The 18550-nt window shown below is 56.7% G+C and overlaps 1 protein-coding gene across 2 annotated transcripts; it reads right to left on the bottom strand.

Moving 5' to 3' along the window:
- Nucleotides 1-1591: 1591 nt before the first annotated feature.
- On the bottom strand, nucleotides 1592-17674 carry TCF25 (transcription factor 25). 2 transcript variants are annotated; one of them, XM_053987052.1, is made up of 18 exons: nucleotides 17489-17674; nucleotides 16434-16628; nucleotides 15036-15110; nucleotides 13197-13318; nucleotides 12509-12574; nucleotides 11283-11365; nucleotides 10728-10858; nucleotides 8028-8127; nucleotides 7617-7710; nucleotides 6766-6858; nucleotides 6204-6309; nucleotides 5744-5903; nucleotides 4381-4468; nucleotides 3652-3810; nucleotides 2979-3069; nucleotides 2695-2774; nucleotides 1970-2042; nucleotides 1592-1847 (listed from the first exon to the last, which is right to left on the bottom strand). In XM_053987052.1, exons 1-18 carry the CDS (start codon nucleotides 17666-17668, stop codon nucleotides 1701-1703), a joined length of 2043 nt encoding a protein of 680 aa, XP_053843027.1. In that variant the 5' UTR covers nucleotides 17669-17674; the 3' UTR covers nucleotides 1592-1700. The 2 variants fall into 2 exon arrangements, with proteins under 2 accessions (XP_053843027.1, XP_053843026.1); XM_053987051.1 differs by having other exon boundaries at nucleotides 1592-1831.
- Between the last annotated feature and the right edge of the window lie 876 nt (nucleotides 17675-18550).

Raw genomic sequence — 18550 nt, 5'->3', positions numbered from 1 at the left:
GGCCCTTTCTCTGCCCCACTTTAAAGCGGCTCCCGCAGCTCCTCCTCCAAGGAGGGTGGGCACCTGCATGAGGGAGGCACCCTGGCAGTGAGGGGGGCCGCTGCCGTGGCCAGGGCTGAGACACCCCCAGGATAGCCCTGGGGAACCCGACTGCTTGGGATCACCACGTGCCCAGGGGTCTCAAATGCCCTGGGGTGGTCCATGCACCCCTGGGGTCATGCTCCTTGGGGGTGCTGCTATAGGTGCACACCTCTGTGTCCTGTGGGACTGTGCACATTAGGGTCCTCACGTGTCCTGAGGTCCTGGGTCTGCTGGGGGGGACCCCTGAAGCCTGGGGGCCTGTATATCTTGAGGGGTCCCCTGGGCCCTGCAGGCCTCTGTGTCCTACGGGGGTCAGTGTACCCCCAGGGACTCGTGTCTTGGGGGATCCCAGCTGCTGTGGGGTCATCCACACACGCCCCTGAGCTATCCATACACCTTGGGGCCCCCCGTAAGACCCTCTGCACTGCACAATCCACGCATTGGGACCGGGAGGGGTCCCATTCCCATGGCCCCAGGGAAGATGTTGTACAATAGGGCAGGCATGGGACGCGATAGGAATCGTCAAAGGCGCGGTTAAATGGGGCGCTGCAGAGCCCGGCGGGCGCCGGAGGGAGCCCAGGCAGGCTGTGGGGACAGGACCCATCTGACCATCATGTGCCTTAGGTCCGTGTTGATGCCTGGAGCCGCGCGGCTGCCAAAGAGCCATTCACAGCTTCACGAGCAGGCTGATCCCACGGTTATCCACTTCCGCTGGGAAGCCCTTCCCTCTGGCATGGGTGAAAATGGCTCAGCTGCACACACACTGGGCACGGGGTCCCAGGCTGCCCCAGCGCCAAATTACAGGGATGGGATCCCATGGGATTTGGATATGCCAGCGGGGAATGGAGCCAAGGCAGGCTAGCTTGAGACTCAGGGTCTGCACACCCAGCCCAGCTACATTCCCCAGGGAGGCAATACAGCAGAAACAGGGATTTATTCCATGTATTCACCATTACTCAGCAAAAAAAGGGAAAAAAGCTTTACGGGAACAAGGATGAGTTGACTGTGGCTTACCTCAATCCTTGCTCTAGAAGGTGAGGGAATAAAGGATAGACAAACAAAGAGGGAAAAGATTTCTTCTTGAAACATAATTAAAAGGCTGAAAAAGCTGCTCCGTGCATAAGTCTAGTGGCACAGGGGACTCTCAGACCTTTGGAAGGTTCAGTGTAGTGAGGGTGCAGAGTATTTTGTGGAGGGAAGGAAGCTCCAGGCTATGGGAAATACAAAGAAGCTGAAGAAGAGGGCAGCAAAACCCCTCTGGGAATTAAGGACAAGAGCCAGGAGAACAGGGAGGGGAATAGGATGGAAATTGCGTGTAGAGGCCAGAAGGGGACTAAGCTGTCAGGGGGAAAAGGGACAGCTGCTGTTGATTAGCTCGGACATGCTCAGACAGCCCTTGTCCCCTGTTGAGAGAGGGGGCCCTGGACAAGGCTTCAGCCCCCCCTCCCTGGATGGAGACCATGCCAGGGACGCAGCCCCCTCCTCAGAACAGCCCACTCCCCACAGCGAGTCCGTTTGTGTGACTTTATTGGAGTGCGACACAAATCGGGGGGTGATGCCAGAGGGTTTGGGGAGAGGCACCCCCGGCTCAATCCCAGTCGCCGTCGCCCTCGGGATTGTCATCGCGGGGGGGCTCCTGGAACTGGATGTTGGCCAGCATGTCCCGCATGGCCGCCATCAGCCTGTTCACCCCCTGGTTGAGGTCCTGCGCTGCCCCGGCCTCGTCGTCCCCGTCGTGCCGGATGTCCCCCTGCCAGAGAGCAGCACTGTGGTGGCAGGGACAGGGACAGCACCGGTGCCAAATCAGCACCAGGCTGGTGCCAGCAGCGGCTCCTGGAGCAGGAACACCATGGGGGAACGGTGCACCCAAATCCCAGCGTGCACTCACCTGCAAGTTAAAATTTGGCAACAGCGAGCGGAAGAAGAGGGATAAAGTGCTTTCGTTGGAGGGATGGCTTGTCCTGGAAGACACAAGGGGCACCATGGTGAAGGTACAGCTCAGTTTGTGACTCCTCACTGGGATGTGGCGGTGCTGGGAGAACCATGGTGCTGCTGGAACCGGCCCTGAGGGAGGGAACTGGGGAGCTCCAATGAATTCAGGCAACTCTGAACAAACCAGTCATTCAGAGCACAACCAAGGTCAGGTTGAAAGGGTTGGAAGAGCAGCCTGGTCTACTGGAAAGTGTCCCTGCTCATAGCAGGGAGAAGAATGAGATGAGCTTTAAGGTCTTTTGAACCCAAAACATTCCAGGATTCCATGATCCTACCAGCTCTGCTCTGAGTGGATTGATGTGGAACACACACAGGGCATCACCCCAACACCAGGACTGACTGTATTTAAACTTCCATTTACACCAAGTCCTCCCAGTCAGCCGTGGCCTGGGTTTTCCCTGGCTGTTGCCCTATGGCTGGGAATGCCGGTGGTGATCACCATGGGAAGCAGCAGGACCAGTCCAGCCTGTAGCTCTGCCTGCCTGGAGCACCACAGCTCTTCCTCTGCCACGGAGGAGGATGCCAGCACCAAGTGCCCGTGTGCAGCGTGGCCTGGGGCTGAGGGCATGCCGGGAACACGGCTGGCTGTGCCAGCGCAGGCACCGGCGGCGGAGGTGGTACCTTTCCGGTCGGGTGTAGGAAACAATGGAATCCAGAGGAGGGAGGGGGTCGAACCCCATCACTGGCTGGGAGGTCACCTCCTGCAGGGAGAGGAGAAAGGAGGGATGAAAGAGAAAGGAAGGAATGAAGGAGAAAAGAAGGGATGAAGGCTGTGCGTCCAGCAGCAACTAACATGGGCGCCCACAGACGCCATGAGTGACAGGGGTTAGAGCAGGCCCAGCAGGGACACAAATGCCACCACAACACATGCAGCCACAGCTCCTGTGTCCCATCAGGCCCCTCACCAGAGGCAGGGCTGCCGTGGCCTCCTTCATCTCCGAGAGGATGATGTGCCGGTAGATGCTCCTGGGAGCGCTCTGGTACCGGATCTTCCTCCTGGGGCGGGGAAGGGACAGAGCAGTGAGCCCTGAGCAGGCACATTCCCATTTCTGCTGCTCCAGGAGCAGTGTCAGCAGCTTCCCTGGCTCTGGGGGACAAGGCTATCTTGGATGGAGCTGGCTTAGAGTGAGCCAAAGGGGGGTGGAAGCTGCTGAGCTCTGGAGAAAGAGCAGAGAGCTCAGGAATGAGTATATTGACCTTGGTTTAGGACACCTGATGGCTCTCTCCTGTTCCTCAGCACTGGGAAGTGTTTCTAAGCTGTCACCTGTCCTGGCCATCTCTGCCCTTCCAGGCCACCCCTCCACCCTCTCCAGGATGTTTCCAGGGTACAGGTGACAGCCAAGCCTGGGGAAGGCAGTGCAGGATATGCAGTAAAGGTTCAGCTCAACATTCCTGTCTGTGAAAAGTATGGAAGAGCCACTGCCTTCCTGGCCCCATGCTGTGACCTTCGGCATCAGACCAGCAGCTATGGGGCTCTGAGCCCTGTCCCAGACACTGGAACTGCTGCTGCCCAGGACAGACCCTCTGTCCCACTCTGTCCCTGGCACAGGAACCCTGCCCTCCACCCTCTGTGCTCACTTGTGCTCGGCCTCCTGCACCAGCGCGTCCTGGGCGTCCACCATGCGCAGAACCTCGTGGACGTGGGGCTCCAGCCAGGCCATGACAGCCGGGTCCTTCCACAGGGCGTGTGTCCTGCCCACGTACAGGGATGTCAGCTGGTTCAGGGCGGGCGACTGGCTATGGGAGATGGCTGTTACTCACGGCACCCTCCTCCTCCTCCTGCTCCTCACGGGACAGTGAGGGCTCAGCTCTGTGCTGGCCTTTGGTGTGGGAACAGAGAGGACTCGCAGGCTCCTGCCTGGATACTGCCATCCACCTCCACCAGAACTCAGAACTTCTGCCTCCATCTATTTTTAGGCTAAGCAAAGCCATGAAATGAGGGAACACCACCCTGGCCTGAGGGAGAGCCTTCACACGATGAGGAAGACCACATGTCAAGGGAATGCAGACTGGCTGGAGACAGCCTGCCCTGGGAGGACACACGCATCACTCTCCCTCCCTGCACACACCAACGGGCTCGGGGGTGAACTTCTGACCCGTCCACCTTGAGGTGAGGTGGGTCTGTCAGCCCGATCCAGGGGCCATTATGGAAATCCATTATCAAAATGATTATCAAATGAGGCATTATCAAATGAGCCTACTCAGGGAACCCAAACAAGCTCCTCCATAAGTTGTCTGAGCACGCAAGATCCCCGCCGCCAGCAAAATCGATCCCTTCCCTTTGCTGAGAACATCTCCAGGCTTTACCTGATCTGGGCATTAAGCCCAAAGAAGGGGTGGGAGGCGACCCTGGCATCAGGCTGCACACTGCAGTGATCCAACAGCGGCATCAGAACTGCAAGACAAAGGCAGAGAACTCGTCTGGACCTGTTGGTAAGGAGCAGTGTGGGGTGGGGTCACCCTCTACTCCACTATGGCCAGAACCCTCTGGGGCACCAACGAGGACACAAGCAGGAGGTGAGAACACTGCTGGTCCCTGTGCTCACAGGGGCGTTATTTCAGTCACCCCAACGAGCAGCCTAAAAAATGTTTCCAGCCCCCACAAACTGAATCTCTGCTGGAGAGCTGGTTCTTCCTGCTGCACACACCCTCCCCTGTGCCTGAGGGCTGTGTGCTCCTTTCATGGACAGCAGCACCCACATGATGAAAGGGAGAGTGATGGGCACCCATGGGGAGAGCACATCCAAAACAGAGCTGTGCCTCAGAGGGAGAGCCAAGGAGACTGGCTTGTCCTTGCTCCGGGCAGCCCCGAGGAGATGAGACATCTCCCTGCTCCAGTATTCCAGCTCTCACCCTCCCCCAGCCTGCTCACCCCTGACCATTGCTGGTGGAGGAGCATCGCCTGCTCTGGGGAAGGAGGACAGAATCATGGAACCACAGAACTCAAAGGCTGGAAAAGCCTCTTAAGATCATTGATCACAACCATTCCCGCAGCACTGCCAAGGCCACTGTAACCCATGTCCTCAGGTGCCATGTCCACATGGCTTTTAAGTCCCTCCAGGGTTGGGGACTCCACCACTGCCCTGGGCAGCTGTGCCAGGGCTGGACAACACTTCTGGGGAAGGAATTTTTCCAAATATCAAACTTTGAGGCTGTTTCCTCTTGTCCTGTTCCTGTTCCCTGGGAGCAGAGCCTGACCCCTCACAGCTGCACCCTCCTGTCAGGGAGTTGTGCCAGAAAGACCCCCCCGAACCTCCTTTTCTCCAGGCTGAGCCCCCCAGCTGTCTCAGCTGCTCCTGATGCTCCAGGCCCTTTGGCAGCTCCGTTCCCTTTCCCAGACACGCTCCAGCCCCTCAGTGTCTGCATTGGGGTGAGGAGCCCAGAACTGTACTCCCCCCACCACACTGGGCACAGGCACTGCCATTCTGCCTGACTGCTTCTGCTCTGACTCAGGGCTCCCTCCTCAAAGGCCCTTGGCAAATTCCTGCCTCTGCATCCGCCTGCCGGGAATCCAGTCCCGCCTGCCGGGAATGCAGTCCCGGCTCTCTCTCCCAGAGGAGGACAGTGACAAAGCCCTGGAGGATGGCCTCACTGAGGATGGCCTCACTGAGGATGGCCTCACTGAGGATGGCCTCACTGAGGATGGCCTCACCGGAGGGGACAGACTCACCGCTGGGGAACATGATGAGTGCAAGCTGGATGAGCCGGGCCGCTCGCTCCCGGGCCTGGCCCCGCTCCAGCTCCGGGCGCTCTTCCTGCTGGCTCAGGAAGAAATAGGCCAGTGGCACCGAGAAGGCAAAATTGGGCAGCTGGGACAGATTCCGGTGACTCTGCAGGATCAGGGAGAGAGAGTTACCGAGAAATGATGCTGTGCAGCAGAGCTGGGCTGTGCGGGGTCGGGGCTCTGCCTGCTGGGGTTAAGTGAGCTCCCAGTCTCTGGCTCAGTGCCCCCACAGCTGAGTGAGCAATTTTGAGTTCTTACAATTAATTGCAGGACCCAAGGATTACAGGAACCAACAGCCCAGCCTTTATGGATCATTCCAATGCTGCTAGAATGGCAGCTGGGCTGTGAGATCCCCTCCAAAGGGCTCACCTGGTGAGCCCCATCCCCTCACCTGCTGGCCACTCACCTCCCACTCCTGGAAGAGGCGGGTCAGGAAGCTGTATTCCCTGGCCCGGAGGGACAGGAAGTCGATCAGCAGCAGCACACAGAGTGGGTCATTCTCAGGATCAAGGCTTGGGAGCAGGGGGAGAGAACAAACTCAGTGTCACAACAGCTGAGAGAGCTGCCCTGATTTCTGAGTCAAACAGCCTCTCCCAGTGACATCCAGTGACTCAGCAAGTGGAGAGAAGAGGAACACATCCCGCATGGCCAGCGGGGTGACAGAGTGGTGCTCCGTGTCCCTGTAGAGGGGACAGTCCCCTGCCACCACCCAGGAGGAGGATCAGTGACCACTGCCACACTTTGCTGTGCTGAGCCCCCAAGCTCAGGCCACAGTTTGGCAGTCACAGGCCACCCAGGGCCCCTCCTCACCCATCACCTCTCCAAGAGCACCAGCAGATCCCCAGCACAGACCCGTGCAGCTCTAAGGGGTGGGAATGAGCCCATACCAAGCCCAGGAGCAGCAGAACCTCTCTGGGGTGACTGTCCTTCCCAAAACCAGACTCTCCACCCTTGGTGGAGGCACCTACCTGAGGATGAGCTTGCAGAACTCCAGGGCTGTGCGGGGACAGCCCCTCTTCTCCAGGAACATCAGGTGCTTGAAGAGAGCCAGGAAGAAAGCCCTGCATGGGAACAGCAGCAGGACATAGAGGCCAGATGTGGAAAGAAGTATTTTGGCATCACATTGTGGTGTGGCATGGGGTGCCACAGATGCCCCCATGTTCCCATCTCTTGTTTTTGTTATCTTTTTGTGCAAGAACAGGGACAGAAAACTCACGACCTGCTCTGGAGACTGGGACCAAGACAAGTAAATCCCCCAAGTCCACATCCTGCCTTGTCCCAGGGGTGTGGGGACAGTGACACAGAGTGGCCCAACACCTGAACTGGTGATACAGGTCATTGATGGCACAAAACATGTCAGCCAGAGGGACTGAAATGTGAGCACCCTCCAGGTACAGCAGTTTGGGAGAGATGGCTTGGGTCAGCTGACTGGAAAATTCCCAGAATAAAGTCACCTTTCCCAGCAGCTGCAGAGCTGGAGTTACATAAAGATCCAGGCTGGGAGGAGTGTGAGTGCTGGGGGTGATGGCTGGAAACACACAGCAAGGATTTTTGTGACCATTTTGGGCTGAGGGGTACTAATGGCATGAGGATATGACAGGGAGGGACAGCTCCTACAGCAGGAAGGTTTCCCTTGGGAAAAGGGATGCCTTGTGCAGAAGCTTCCATGCACAAGCTGCCTGTGCTCCAGCACCATCCCAGGAGCCTCCAACAGAAAGGGACACTCAGGGGTCTCTCTGGATGAGCAGCAGTGGTGAATCTGGGCAGCTGTGGCCAAAGGAGCTCCAGCTGAGCCTCCCTGCTGCCCAGCCCTGCTCACCTGTTCTCTGGGCGCCGGTAGTCCAGCCTGCAGGTCCCGCTGGTGAGGCTGAACACGGGGTGGAAGGCGCACTCCAGGCTGTACAGCGCCCGCTCTGGGGACAGCAAGGTCAGTGTCAGGGACAGGACAGGGACACACCACCCCAGCACAGCACTGCCCAGCACTCGCTTCAGCCCCAAAGAGAGGAAACCAGCTCACTCCCAGCCCAGTGAGGCACAAAGTTACTTCATGCAATGTGGTGGCAACAGGTACCAGGGCAGTGAGCACTTCCACGTTAGGTCACACTCTGGGTGGGAAAAGGAGCCATTCTGGGATTGAGGTTGGTCCAGGAAAAGCCAAGCTCCTGCCCCCCACTGCCCCTCCTAGGGAAGGATTTCACACCAACACATCTGCTCCTCACCTCACGCTTACCTATGAGATCCCGGGCCATCTCCTGGTCCTCCTGCATGCGGCACACGTCGCTGAGCTGCAGGAGGGAGTCCACGTGGTAGGGGTTCATCTGGAGCAGCAGCTGCACAAGAGCATTGCAAAGACTCTGTGTCATTGCCAGTGGCTCGGGAATTTGGTCACTGGCACCTTCCAGCAGCCAGCTGTGTGACACACAATGCCAAGAGCTCCCTTAATCCCACCCTGCCAGATCCATCCCCAAGCTGGAAGGGCACAGGGAGCTCTGTCTCCACCATGTGCAGGGTGGGAGCCTCCCAAGGAGCTCCCTTGGGCAGCTCCCTCCCAGCTTTTCCAGCAGAGGCCATGCCAGGCCTTTGCTCATCTTCACTGTCCTCCTCCAGATCTCTCCCAGCTCCCCCATTTCCTTGGAAAGGAGAGAATGAGATGCAGGCACTGTTAAAGGTTTGGGGTTTTTTATCTATCCCTCAACAGTTCTGAGCATTTGATCAGGTTTTGCATTCTCTGGATACTGAGAGGATATTTGGACACATCTATTACAAATCCAGGAATCAGCAATAGTAATGGATAATAATAATAAATATTTACTTCCAGGCTTCAGAACAGAAATTTAATCTAAAAAGTTTCTCAATTCACTAATTATATTATAAATAGGCTTTTCTCAAATACTTAAAACCTCAGTTCAGTAAAAAAACCCTGAAGCTACAAATCTTCTCACGGTTTAGTTTGGGGATTTTTTTTTCTCCTAAAACTGAAAAAATAAAGCTTCCAAAACTCCAGAAGTTTCCATCTGCAGGGTGGGAACCCGTGGGACCACCAACAGCACAAAGACTGGATGTTCCAGGCTGGCCCAGCCCAGCCTGGAGCCACTTGCCTGATGCTTAACCTCTTCCTTAAGGGGTAAAACTCTTAAGCTCCTTTCCAGTCCATTATTTGGGGGGACATGGAGCACTGTGATGGGAAAAAGCCAAGAAAAGGTCACCAAGGGTGACCTTTGAACCTACCAGCAAGTGCAGAAAAAAAACCCACTCACTGAACAAGAGGCTCCCCAAAAGTCATGTTGTATGTGGTGAAACCACAGCAACAGGGCAGAGCTGGGCTCCAGCTATGCCAGGACTGTGGTGACCATGGACACTGAGCTTGAGCTGTCCTTGGGACACTCAGTGCTGCACAGGAATGACCTTGGGTCACTTAATCCAAATCCCTCAATCCAGGCAGAACTGCTGAGCTGGAGAGAGCCCAGTGGCCCTGAGCTAAGGGTGGGAAAGCAGAAGGAAGTAAACTTTATTTAGCAGACAATGGGCCCTTTAAAGAACATCTCCAGGGCATGTATCCCAGCTCATGTGGCCAGACCTTTCATTCCTCAGTTATGGTTTAGTTGGGAGCAGAGCAATTTTGCTGTTGCTTATCACTCCAAACTATAAATGTTACCATACAGCTTAATGAGCTCGGACACACATGAAGGACTCCCAAAACAAAACCCTGTTTTGCTGAAATACCAAGAAAAGACACGTTTTTCATCCTTGCAGGAGTTTATAAATAGAACAGCTGTTAGTTTGGATTGCCAGTTCACGATGGGTTTATGCAATATTCCTCCTTTCCCAGCTAAGAGCTGAGACAAGGGGGCTTTGTTCCCACCCTTCCAGCCAAACGGACAGTTCCTGTGGGTCCCTCTCTCAGAAGTTGACCTGGCACGTGCTTGGCAGAGCCACCAAGGCTCGGCCACCCACCACCAGACCTCCTCTGCACCAAGGAGGTCACTGATGAACAAGGTGACAGCACAGCTCAGCACTCAGTGCTGCCTCATCCCACACAGAGGGACATGGGGATCTACTGTCCAAACAAGTCCTAATAGCCCAAACAAGACTGGAAATAAATAATCCAAGGCTCTGCAGAGGGATCTGGACAGGATGGATCAAGGGGATGAGGCCAGTGGGATGAAGGTCAACATGGTAACATGCTGGGTCCTGCTTGTGGGTCACACCAACCCCATGAATGAAACAGGCTGGGGGAGAAGTGGCTGGGAAAGGACCTGGGGGTGCAGGAGACAGTGGACAGACACGATCCCAGCTGGGCACCTGGCCTGTGTCAGCAATGGTGTGGCCACAGCACCAGGGCAGTGCTCATCCCCTGTGCTGACACTGCTGGGCACTTCCAACCCTGGGGTCAGCTCTGGGCCCCTCACCCCAACACAAACATCAAGGGGCTGCAGCACGTCCAGGGAAGGGCAACAGAGCTGGAAAAGGGTCTGAAGCAGCAGAAACAGTGGAGGAAGCTGGGGGGGGCTCAGCCTGGAGAAAAGGAGGCTCAGGGGGAACCTTCTGGCTCTGCACAACTCCCTGACAGGAGAGGGTAGCTGGGGGGGTGGGTTCTGCTCTCAGGGAACAGGGACAGGACAAGAGGAAACAGCTTCAAGCTGTGGCAGAGGAGATTCAGGTTGAATATTTGGAACAATTCCTTCCCCAGAAGTGTTGTCCAGCCCTGGCCCCAAAGCAGGGGTGAATTCCCCATCCTTGGAGGGATTTAAAAACTGTGTAGATGTGGCACCTGGGGACACGGGTTAGGGTGGCCTTGGCAGTGTTGGGGGAACAATTGGCTTAGAAGCTTTTCCAACCCAAATTATTCCACTGGAATGCACCAGCCCCACTTCCCAGGGAAAGGGGCTGCAGGAACACAGGAGGGAACAGCACGACCAACCCAACGTACCACGATGTTGTTGGGGTCCATGGACTCCACAGCATCCAGGAACTTGAACTGGACCTGCTGGTACTCACGGTGGTGCTCGAAGGTGAAGTGCTGCACCCCCCTCCGGGTGTCCAGCAGCTGCATGGTGATACCTGCAGGGTGCAGGGGAGACCTGGGTACCCCAAGAGAACCTCTTCTGCTCTCTCACAGCATCACTGGGTCCAGAGACACATATGTTTTTGGAAACTCCCAGAGAATTTCACTCTTTTCCCCCTCTCATGAACCCAAGTCCCAAACCCACCTAAAAAGCCCTGGCTGCTCATTCTCCCCCGTGATACTTCTCATTATCCAGCAATTCTGCTGCTAAGATGGGAAGCACCCATGCCCTGCTACCTCCAAAAGAGGGAGAAACAAATCCAAATCATAAGGTACAACTCCACAGAGCTCTCTGTTGAGGCAGGAGGTGTATTTCCACCGGCTGAGGAGCAGTTCCCTCCTAGATTCCATGCCCTGAGCAGCATCCATGTCACATGGGCCAAGGGCCAAGAGGGCAGGAGGCAGCCCCAAAAGCCTCACCTGTCTTGCTGTAGCGTGGCCAGGTGTTCTTGGGAGCTGTCAGCCACATGCTGCGGACGTACTGCCGCTGCCTCTGCCTCGGCCTGGGGAGGGGAACACACAGGTCACAACTTCTCTGCCTTCACTGACAGGAGGAGGGATGAAACCATGATAAAGGGAAAAATGAGATCCAATTTCTTCCCCACAGAGAGCTACACAGAGCTGTGCCCAGAGCTCTGCGTTTGCCTTCAAGACACAACACACCTGTGCTTAGGCTTTGCCTTATGTGCACCATCTAGGCCAGCCAGTGCCTCCAGCATCTCCACTTCCAGGGCTTCTCTCCCTGTTTTTATCCCTGCCAAACTCTCAGCTGCCTCTGTGCTTCAAACAGCTTCCCAGGTCCAATCAGGAGAGCCCCACATCCCTCTGACTCATCTCTCTTTCCAGCAGGGCCTTCAAATGTCCACTGGATTAGTTTAAGCTGTACTCAAAAATATACAATTTATTGGTTCAGGAGCAATTCAGGATCAAGGCTACTCTGAGGGAGTCACACCTCCTCAGAAAGGGATCATAGACTATCCTGGGTTGGAAAAGACCCACATGGATTATTAAGTCCAACTCCTGGCCCTGCACAGGACAGTCCCAAGTTTCTTCCTCAAGCACCAAATGCTCTTCCACAGACTCTCTCCTTCCTTCCACCTGCACTGCTCCAAGCTCAGACCATTCTTGGTTTTCCAACCAGCTCATGGAAGTGGGGATTTTGTGGATGACAGTGAGCACAGTGCAGTGGATAAATGCACAGACATCACACCCAGGGAGCAACAGGCTCCCTGGGCCCCTGGATGCAAGGGGCATGAAATGCTGAAAGTATTCAGGGTTCACTTTCTGTCCAGAGGCTCTGGAATGGCAACAAGGGACAAATGTGGAGAAACAAACAAAATCTATGTGCCTGCACTCTCTGAACTTGAGTGAAAAGACTTTGAAGAGTGGTTTGGAAATAAATGAGAGGGGAAAGGAGCAAAAGAAAAAGCAAATGCCAGTAAAAGCCTGGAGAAGTCTTTCTCCACCTTGCACATATGGCAGAAAATATTCCTCTGTCCCAATAAGCAACTACTAAATGAGTAACACACCCTGAGCCTGGGATTACCTGCCCAGGTGAGGCACTGGGAACTCCATGAGCCCTGCCAGGCAGGACAGACACACCTCCTCGCATTTGGAAAGGGCATAATACCAAATCCTGGACTAACCTCTGGTCCCCGAGCACAGCACGAGCCCCAAAGTATCTCTTCAACTCATTCTCTGGGTTCAAGTTTCTGAGAAGGTGGAAAGAAGAAAGAAAGCTCCATCAGTTAAACAGTGCTACACTCAAGTCTCTCCATCAACACCCAGCACCCCAAAGTGCCTCTGGAAAACCCCCAAACTATCACACACTCCCCACTGATCAGACAGCATGGAGAAAGGAGACTGGAACTGCCAGAACTGGAAGGGAAAGCCCTGCTCCATCAGACAGGCTTTCTTGCTGCCCTGCTCCAGAGCTGGGGAATACTGCTGCTGCCCTCTCCAGGGCAGCTGGAGCCTCAGCTGGGATGCTCCCGGGAGAAGCCGGGGCTCAAGGGCACAAGTGAATCCCATGACAAGCTTTAGACACCAGGGCTATTGGCACCTCTGCAGAGGATCTGAGGCTGGAAGGTCCCTCTGGAGACTAATCTGGTCCTGCCACCACTGCAAGCAAGCCTGGCAGCAGAGAATCCCCCTCAGAACCAAAGAGGTTCTCCCAGAGGAGCGGACAGGAGCAGGGATGTACACAACCAGCCCAACCCTTTCAATCAAGGTGCGGGGCTCCTGGCCAGATCACACTGGGAAGGTCCCATCTCTGTTCCTCAGGAGCAGATATCCTTCACACCAAGGCCAGAGGCAGGTGGGAGCCAGCAGTACCTGTGCTCCACGTAGAGCAGAGGCCGGCTGTCGGCGGTGATCCCGCCCTGGCTCTGCGGGGCCAGCCTGGGGTCCTCGATCCTCTCCAAAAGGCTGTCGATGTCCTCCAGGTCGTTGTCTTCCTTAAGAAAGGCAAAGCCAAGGCATTCATGACAGGCTGAGTCACGGCAGCCTGCAGGTCACACAGCACAGATCACACCCAGCTGCCTCCAGCTCATCCTGATCCCTCAGTGAGGGGCTGCGGCTCTTCAGAGAATCTCAGAATGGTTTAGGTTGGAAAGGACCTTAAAACTCATCATGTTCCATGTCCCAAGGCCAGGGACACCTTCCCATGGCAACTAGGGACACATCCCAGGGTGCTCCAGGCCCCGGCCAACCTGGCCTTGGGCACTGCCAGGGATCCAGGGGCAGCCACAGCTGCTCTGGGCAGCCTCTGCCAGGGCATCACCACTCTGCTCAGAGGGAAGAATTTCCTCCCAATATCCCACCTAACCCTGCCCTCTGATAGTGGGAAGAAATTTCCCCTTGTCCTGACATTCCAGGCCCTCGTCCAAAGACATTTTAAATATTTAAATAACCAGCCTTCACCCTCTACTTTCCACAGAAACACCAAGTAACTGCTGTGAGCATGTAACATGACAAGGTCTCAAACACTCACATGACTTTAATCCAATACTCCCATTCCCCATTTTCCAACCACCCCAGGAATCCATCCAGCTGCTGACATCCAGCAATTATATAACACTTTAACCCTGATTTCCCTCCATTTTCCCCCAACAAACAACAAGTGACACAATTTTTACGTGCCTGTTTCACATCCTCCTCATGATGTCCATGGGTGGAACATAGAATTCCATTCAGGACACCCAAGCAGCACTGCCAGGCTGCCTTTTCAAGCTAAATTTAGCCCCTGTGTGTGGAGTGTACACAGGAAAGGGATAATGTGCTCTTCATGGAAGTGCTGGAACAGAGGCTGTATTATCCCTCATTGGCAAACCCAACTGCCTGGGTCTGGGTGTCCCCCCAGCCTCCAGCTGGCACATGTCTCCCTGCTGCTCAATATTCTTGGACTGGGAAAGGAAACAGGCTCTCCAAGAGGGTTCTCCATCTCAGAAACTCACTCCTGAGTGGTATTCCCAGAGAGGAGGTGGCCAGCTGGGTGCTGGCCCTGCTGTCATGGCTTAGCCATTCACTCCAGAATCCAGTGGCTCAGGATGTTGACCAAAGAATCTCCCTGGAGTGAACAGGGAGGTTGGACTCCATGATCTGGGAGGTCTTTTCCAACCTTAAGGATCCTGTAATTCTGTGGACAGTTCAGACTCAAACATCACCAGAAAACCAGCTCCCACCTGAACCTCATTCCTACTGAACTAAGGAGATCAATGCCTTTAATCCATCTGCTACTTCCAGCTCTGGGGTCCCCAGCACTGGAAGGATGTGGAGCTGCTGGAATGAGTCCAGAGAAGGCCAGGGAGGTGCTCCAAGGGCTGGAGCTCCTCTGCTCTGGAGACACCTTAGTGCCCCTTTCAGGGGTTCCAAGAGAGCTGGAGAGGGACTTTGGACAGGGATAGAGTGACAGGGCAGGTTGAACAGGGCTTGGAGCAACCTGGTGTGATGGAAGGTCTCCCTACCCATGGCAGGGGATGGAATGAGATGAGCTTTAAGGTCCCTTCCAATCTCAACCATTCCAGGACTCCACGATCCTGAAGAGGCTTCTTTAAATTTTGAAACTGCTTTTTTTGCCTTGAATCTCTCCTACAGTCACCTCAGAGTTTCCACTTTGCCAACCCCACTGGAGGAACCAGCCTGGACCCTGACTTAGAACACACACAGACATACCACAGTCTCTCCTGCTGAATTTTTCTTGGTTTTCCTTTTCTTTTTTTTCTTCCGTGGCTTGTTACTCGTTGCCAGCTGCAAAGACAAAGGGAAGAGCTGTCAGCATTCCCAGGGGTGCCAGCTCTGTGGGAAGAAGAGCATTTCCCACAGGAAATCAGCACACTGAGGGTCCTTAAATGAAACCAAAAATCACCCTTCAGTGTTTGTTAGTGGGTGGAAATCAAGACACATGGAGAGAATGGCAGAAAGCACCAAAGATTCACAAAGGGCAGAACCTCAGCTGACTTTCACATCAATGTCTGAGGCCACAAAATCAGGAGAGAAACAAGTTCAGCTGTGCCAGGTGTGGAGGAAATGCTTCAGCCTCTTTCAGTCCCAACACCTGACAAAGATCCCAGTGCCAGAGTGCCTCTCCCCACAGATGCAGCTGCTTCAGCTCAGGATGCTGGGGGCATTCCCTAACCTGACTGGCACAGCTGGCTCTCACCCAGACTGCACAGCTGGGAAGCACATTTCCAGGGTCTAGCAGGTAACTCAGCAAGGGATCACAGCATCATGGAATGGTTTGGGGTGGAAGTGACCTCAAAGTTTATCCAGTTCCTATCCTCTGTCTAAGCAGGGACATCTTCCACTAGACCAGGTTGTTCCAGGCCTTGTCCTGGCTCTACCCAGGAGCAGCAGCTGCCTGCCCAGGGCTCCCACGTCCTACCTGGAGCTCTGGGAGCAGCCACAGGTGTGTCCTGCAGAGCTGGCACAGCCAACTCACCAGGTCAGGACCCCTGGAGCCACTGCTCACACAGGGACACACTGTCCAGAGCACTCACAGCCCCTGGGCTGGCAGAGGCCACTGGCACAGCTGGAATGCACAGACAGTGGACTTTGCTCCTCTGCCACCCAAACCAGGGACACAAATCCCAAATGCACAGCAAACAAGTGAGACTGGGGCCAACCCCCTTTGCTCCCCCAACCGTCTTCTCTGGTGAGATCCAGGCAGGCCTTGCCATGGGAAATTGTTAATTAAATGCCCCCTTCCTTACAAAATCCTGCAAGGAGACACTTCTGGGCTGATACAGACCACAGGAGGAGTCTTGACATCCAATGACAACAAAGTACTATGAGCAAGAAGAGGTTCAGCCTTCAGCTGACACTGCTTGAAGTCCTCACATCCCCTGTTCCAAAACAAATGCCTCCTTGAGACCACTCCTCCCTGGCCTGACCTCAGTGCCCACGTGGGCACAGCACAACGCCTTCCTGCCTTCCTCGGGTGCCTCCCCTCTGCAGCTGGAAAATCCCCCTGGATCCTCCACACAAGCCCAGCGCCAAAGCGCTCACCCTCCCCAGAAGCGAGTTCCCAGGCTGAAGTGCGTGTCCCTGCCCCGGGTCCCTGGCAGCAGGTACCGTTCTGTCCGGCTGCTCGGCCTCCTGCCCCTCTCTCTGTCCATCACCGTCCGTCTCCGAAGGGGTCACGGCCCCTTCCTTGCTCCTGTCCCTGCTCCCCTCCTGGCTCCCTCCCGCCGTGTCCTGCTCGCTGAGCCGGGTGCCCGCTCGCTCCTCTCCGGCCGCCGGCTCGTCCTCCGACTCCTCAGCTGGGATCTGCAAACACAGGGACAAGCTGCAGGGACAGGGATGGAACTCCCCACGGGTCTGTTCCAACGCTCCTCCTGCGAACACACGGAGCTTTGGACGCCCCTCGTGTCAAACGTGTCACCCAGCACTGCCCGGACAGTCCCACGCACACGGAGCGGAGCACAGGACCCCCATGATGTGTCCCCTCACACCATGGACTCCACTCTTCCCTTGGAAGAGCTTCCAAACCCGGCCTTGCCTATGCTCACACAGCCAGGAAAGGACAGGGACTGGCTGGGGCTGGAGGAGGTGTCTGGAGAGCAGGACTGGGCTCTGTCACCCCAGCAGTGCCCATCTGACATCCAGCACTGGGATCCTGCAGTGCTGGGAAGGTGGCAGGGATGTTCCTAAAAACATTTTCACCAGTCCAGCTCTGACAACATCCAAACCCAGCCCTCCCCAGGCCTCTCTCCCATTTCCCCCCGGTCCAGCCCCAGCTGCTGCCCCCCACCCTTCCCACTCACCCACCACCCAAACCCATCACTTCCACCCCAGTCACTGACCCCAAACCACTGCCATACACACTGTCACCTCTGCCACCCCCACCGTGAGCCCCCTCAGTCACTGCCCCCCTGCTCCTTCCAGTACCCCCAAAGCCCGTCAGCCTCTGCTCCCAGGTCACTGTCGCTCCAGCCACCCCTCATGACTGTCACCCCAGCTGTCCCCCAAGTAAGTGACCCCAGCAATGTCCCCGACTGCCCACCCAGCTGTCACCCCCAGTTATCCCCCCAGAAACTGTCCCCCGAGTCGCTGCCACCCCAGCTGCCCCCAGCACCCGCCCCCCAACCTATGCACCCCGGGGCCCCCCGGCTTTGCCCCCCCCTCACCAGCTCGAAGCGGTTGCTGACGCCGGCGCGGGGCGGCCCGCGGGGCCCCTTCCCGGGGGCTGGCGGCGGCCCCCCCTCCCGGGCGCGCTCCGGGCCGGGGTCGAGGCCGAGCTCGCCCAGCCCCGGCCCCTCCTGGCCCCGCTGCTCCCCCCGCAGCCGCCTCAGGGCCCGGCGCGACATCGCCCCCGCCCGCTCCGCGCCTGCGCCCGCACTGCGCCTGCGCGCCCGCCCCGCGCCCGCCCCGCCCACTCCCGCCGCGCGCATCCATTGGCGGATGCTGAGCAGGCCACGCCCCCTGCGCGCCGCGATCTCCGTCGCGCTCCACGCGTGAAATGTGTCCCGGGGCGGGGAGCGGGGACACGGGAACCGGGAACCGGGAACCGGGGAACGGGGAACGGGACACGGGACACGGGGAAACGGGGAACGGGGAACCGGGGAACCGGGGAACGGGGAAACGGGGAAACGGGAACCGGGGAAACGGGACACGGGGAACGGGACACGGGACACGGGGAAACGGGGAATGGGAAACGGGCACGGGGAAACCGGGAAACGGGGAACGGGGAAACGGGGAACAGGAACCGGGGAAACGGGAAACGGGACACGGGGAACCGGGGAACCGGGGAACGGGAAACGGGGAACGGGGAAACGGGAAAACGGGAAACGGGGAAACGGGAAAATGGGAAACGGGAAACGGGAAACGGGACACGGGGAAACGGGGAACGGGGAAACGGGGAACGGGAACCGGGGAAACGGGAAACGGGACACGGGGAACGGGGAAACGGGAAAATGGGAAACGGGAAACGGGAAACGGGACACGGGGAAACGGGGAACGGGGAACGGGGAAACGGGGAACGGGAACCGGGGAAACGGGAAACGGGACACGGGGAACGGGGAAACGGGGAAACGGGGAACGGGGAACCGGGGAAACGGGAAACGGGAAAAGGGGAAATGGGGAAACGGGAAACGGGGAACGGGAACCGGGGAAACGGGGCAGGGGGAAACCAGGAAAACGGGAACCGGGGAAACGGGGAACGGGAAACCGGGGAAACGGGGAACAGGAAA

Source organism: Vidua macroura, chromosome 11 (genome assembly GCF_024509145.1).
Source record: "Vidua macroura isolate BioBank_ID:100142 chromosome 11, ASM2450914v1, whole genome shotgun sequence".
NCBI classification, from domain to species: domain Eukaryota; kingdom Metazoa; phylum Chordata; class Aves; order Passeriformes; family Viduidae; genus Vidua; species Vidua macroura.
Note: the sequence above shows the minus strand (reverse complement) of the source record. Positions and strands in the feature narration are given on the sequence as shown.

What these genes read in the sequence shown, in the direction of transcription:
- TCF25 (XM_053987051.1), bottom strand. Translation starts at nt 17,668, where the DNA reads ATGTCGCGCCGGGCCCTGAGGCGGCTGCGGGGGGAGCAGCGGGGCCAG. An exon ending in TTCTGCAAGCTCATCCTCAG is followed by an intron (nt 6,310 to 6,765) that starts GTAGGTGCCTCC and finishes CCTGCTCCCAAG; the next exon opens with CCTTGATCCTGAGAATGACC. An exon ending in GGGCTTAATGCCCAGATCAG is followed by an intron (nt 3,811 to 4,380) that starts GTAAAGCCTGGA and finishes CATCTCCCATAG; the next exon opens with CCAGTCGCCCGCCCTGAACC.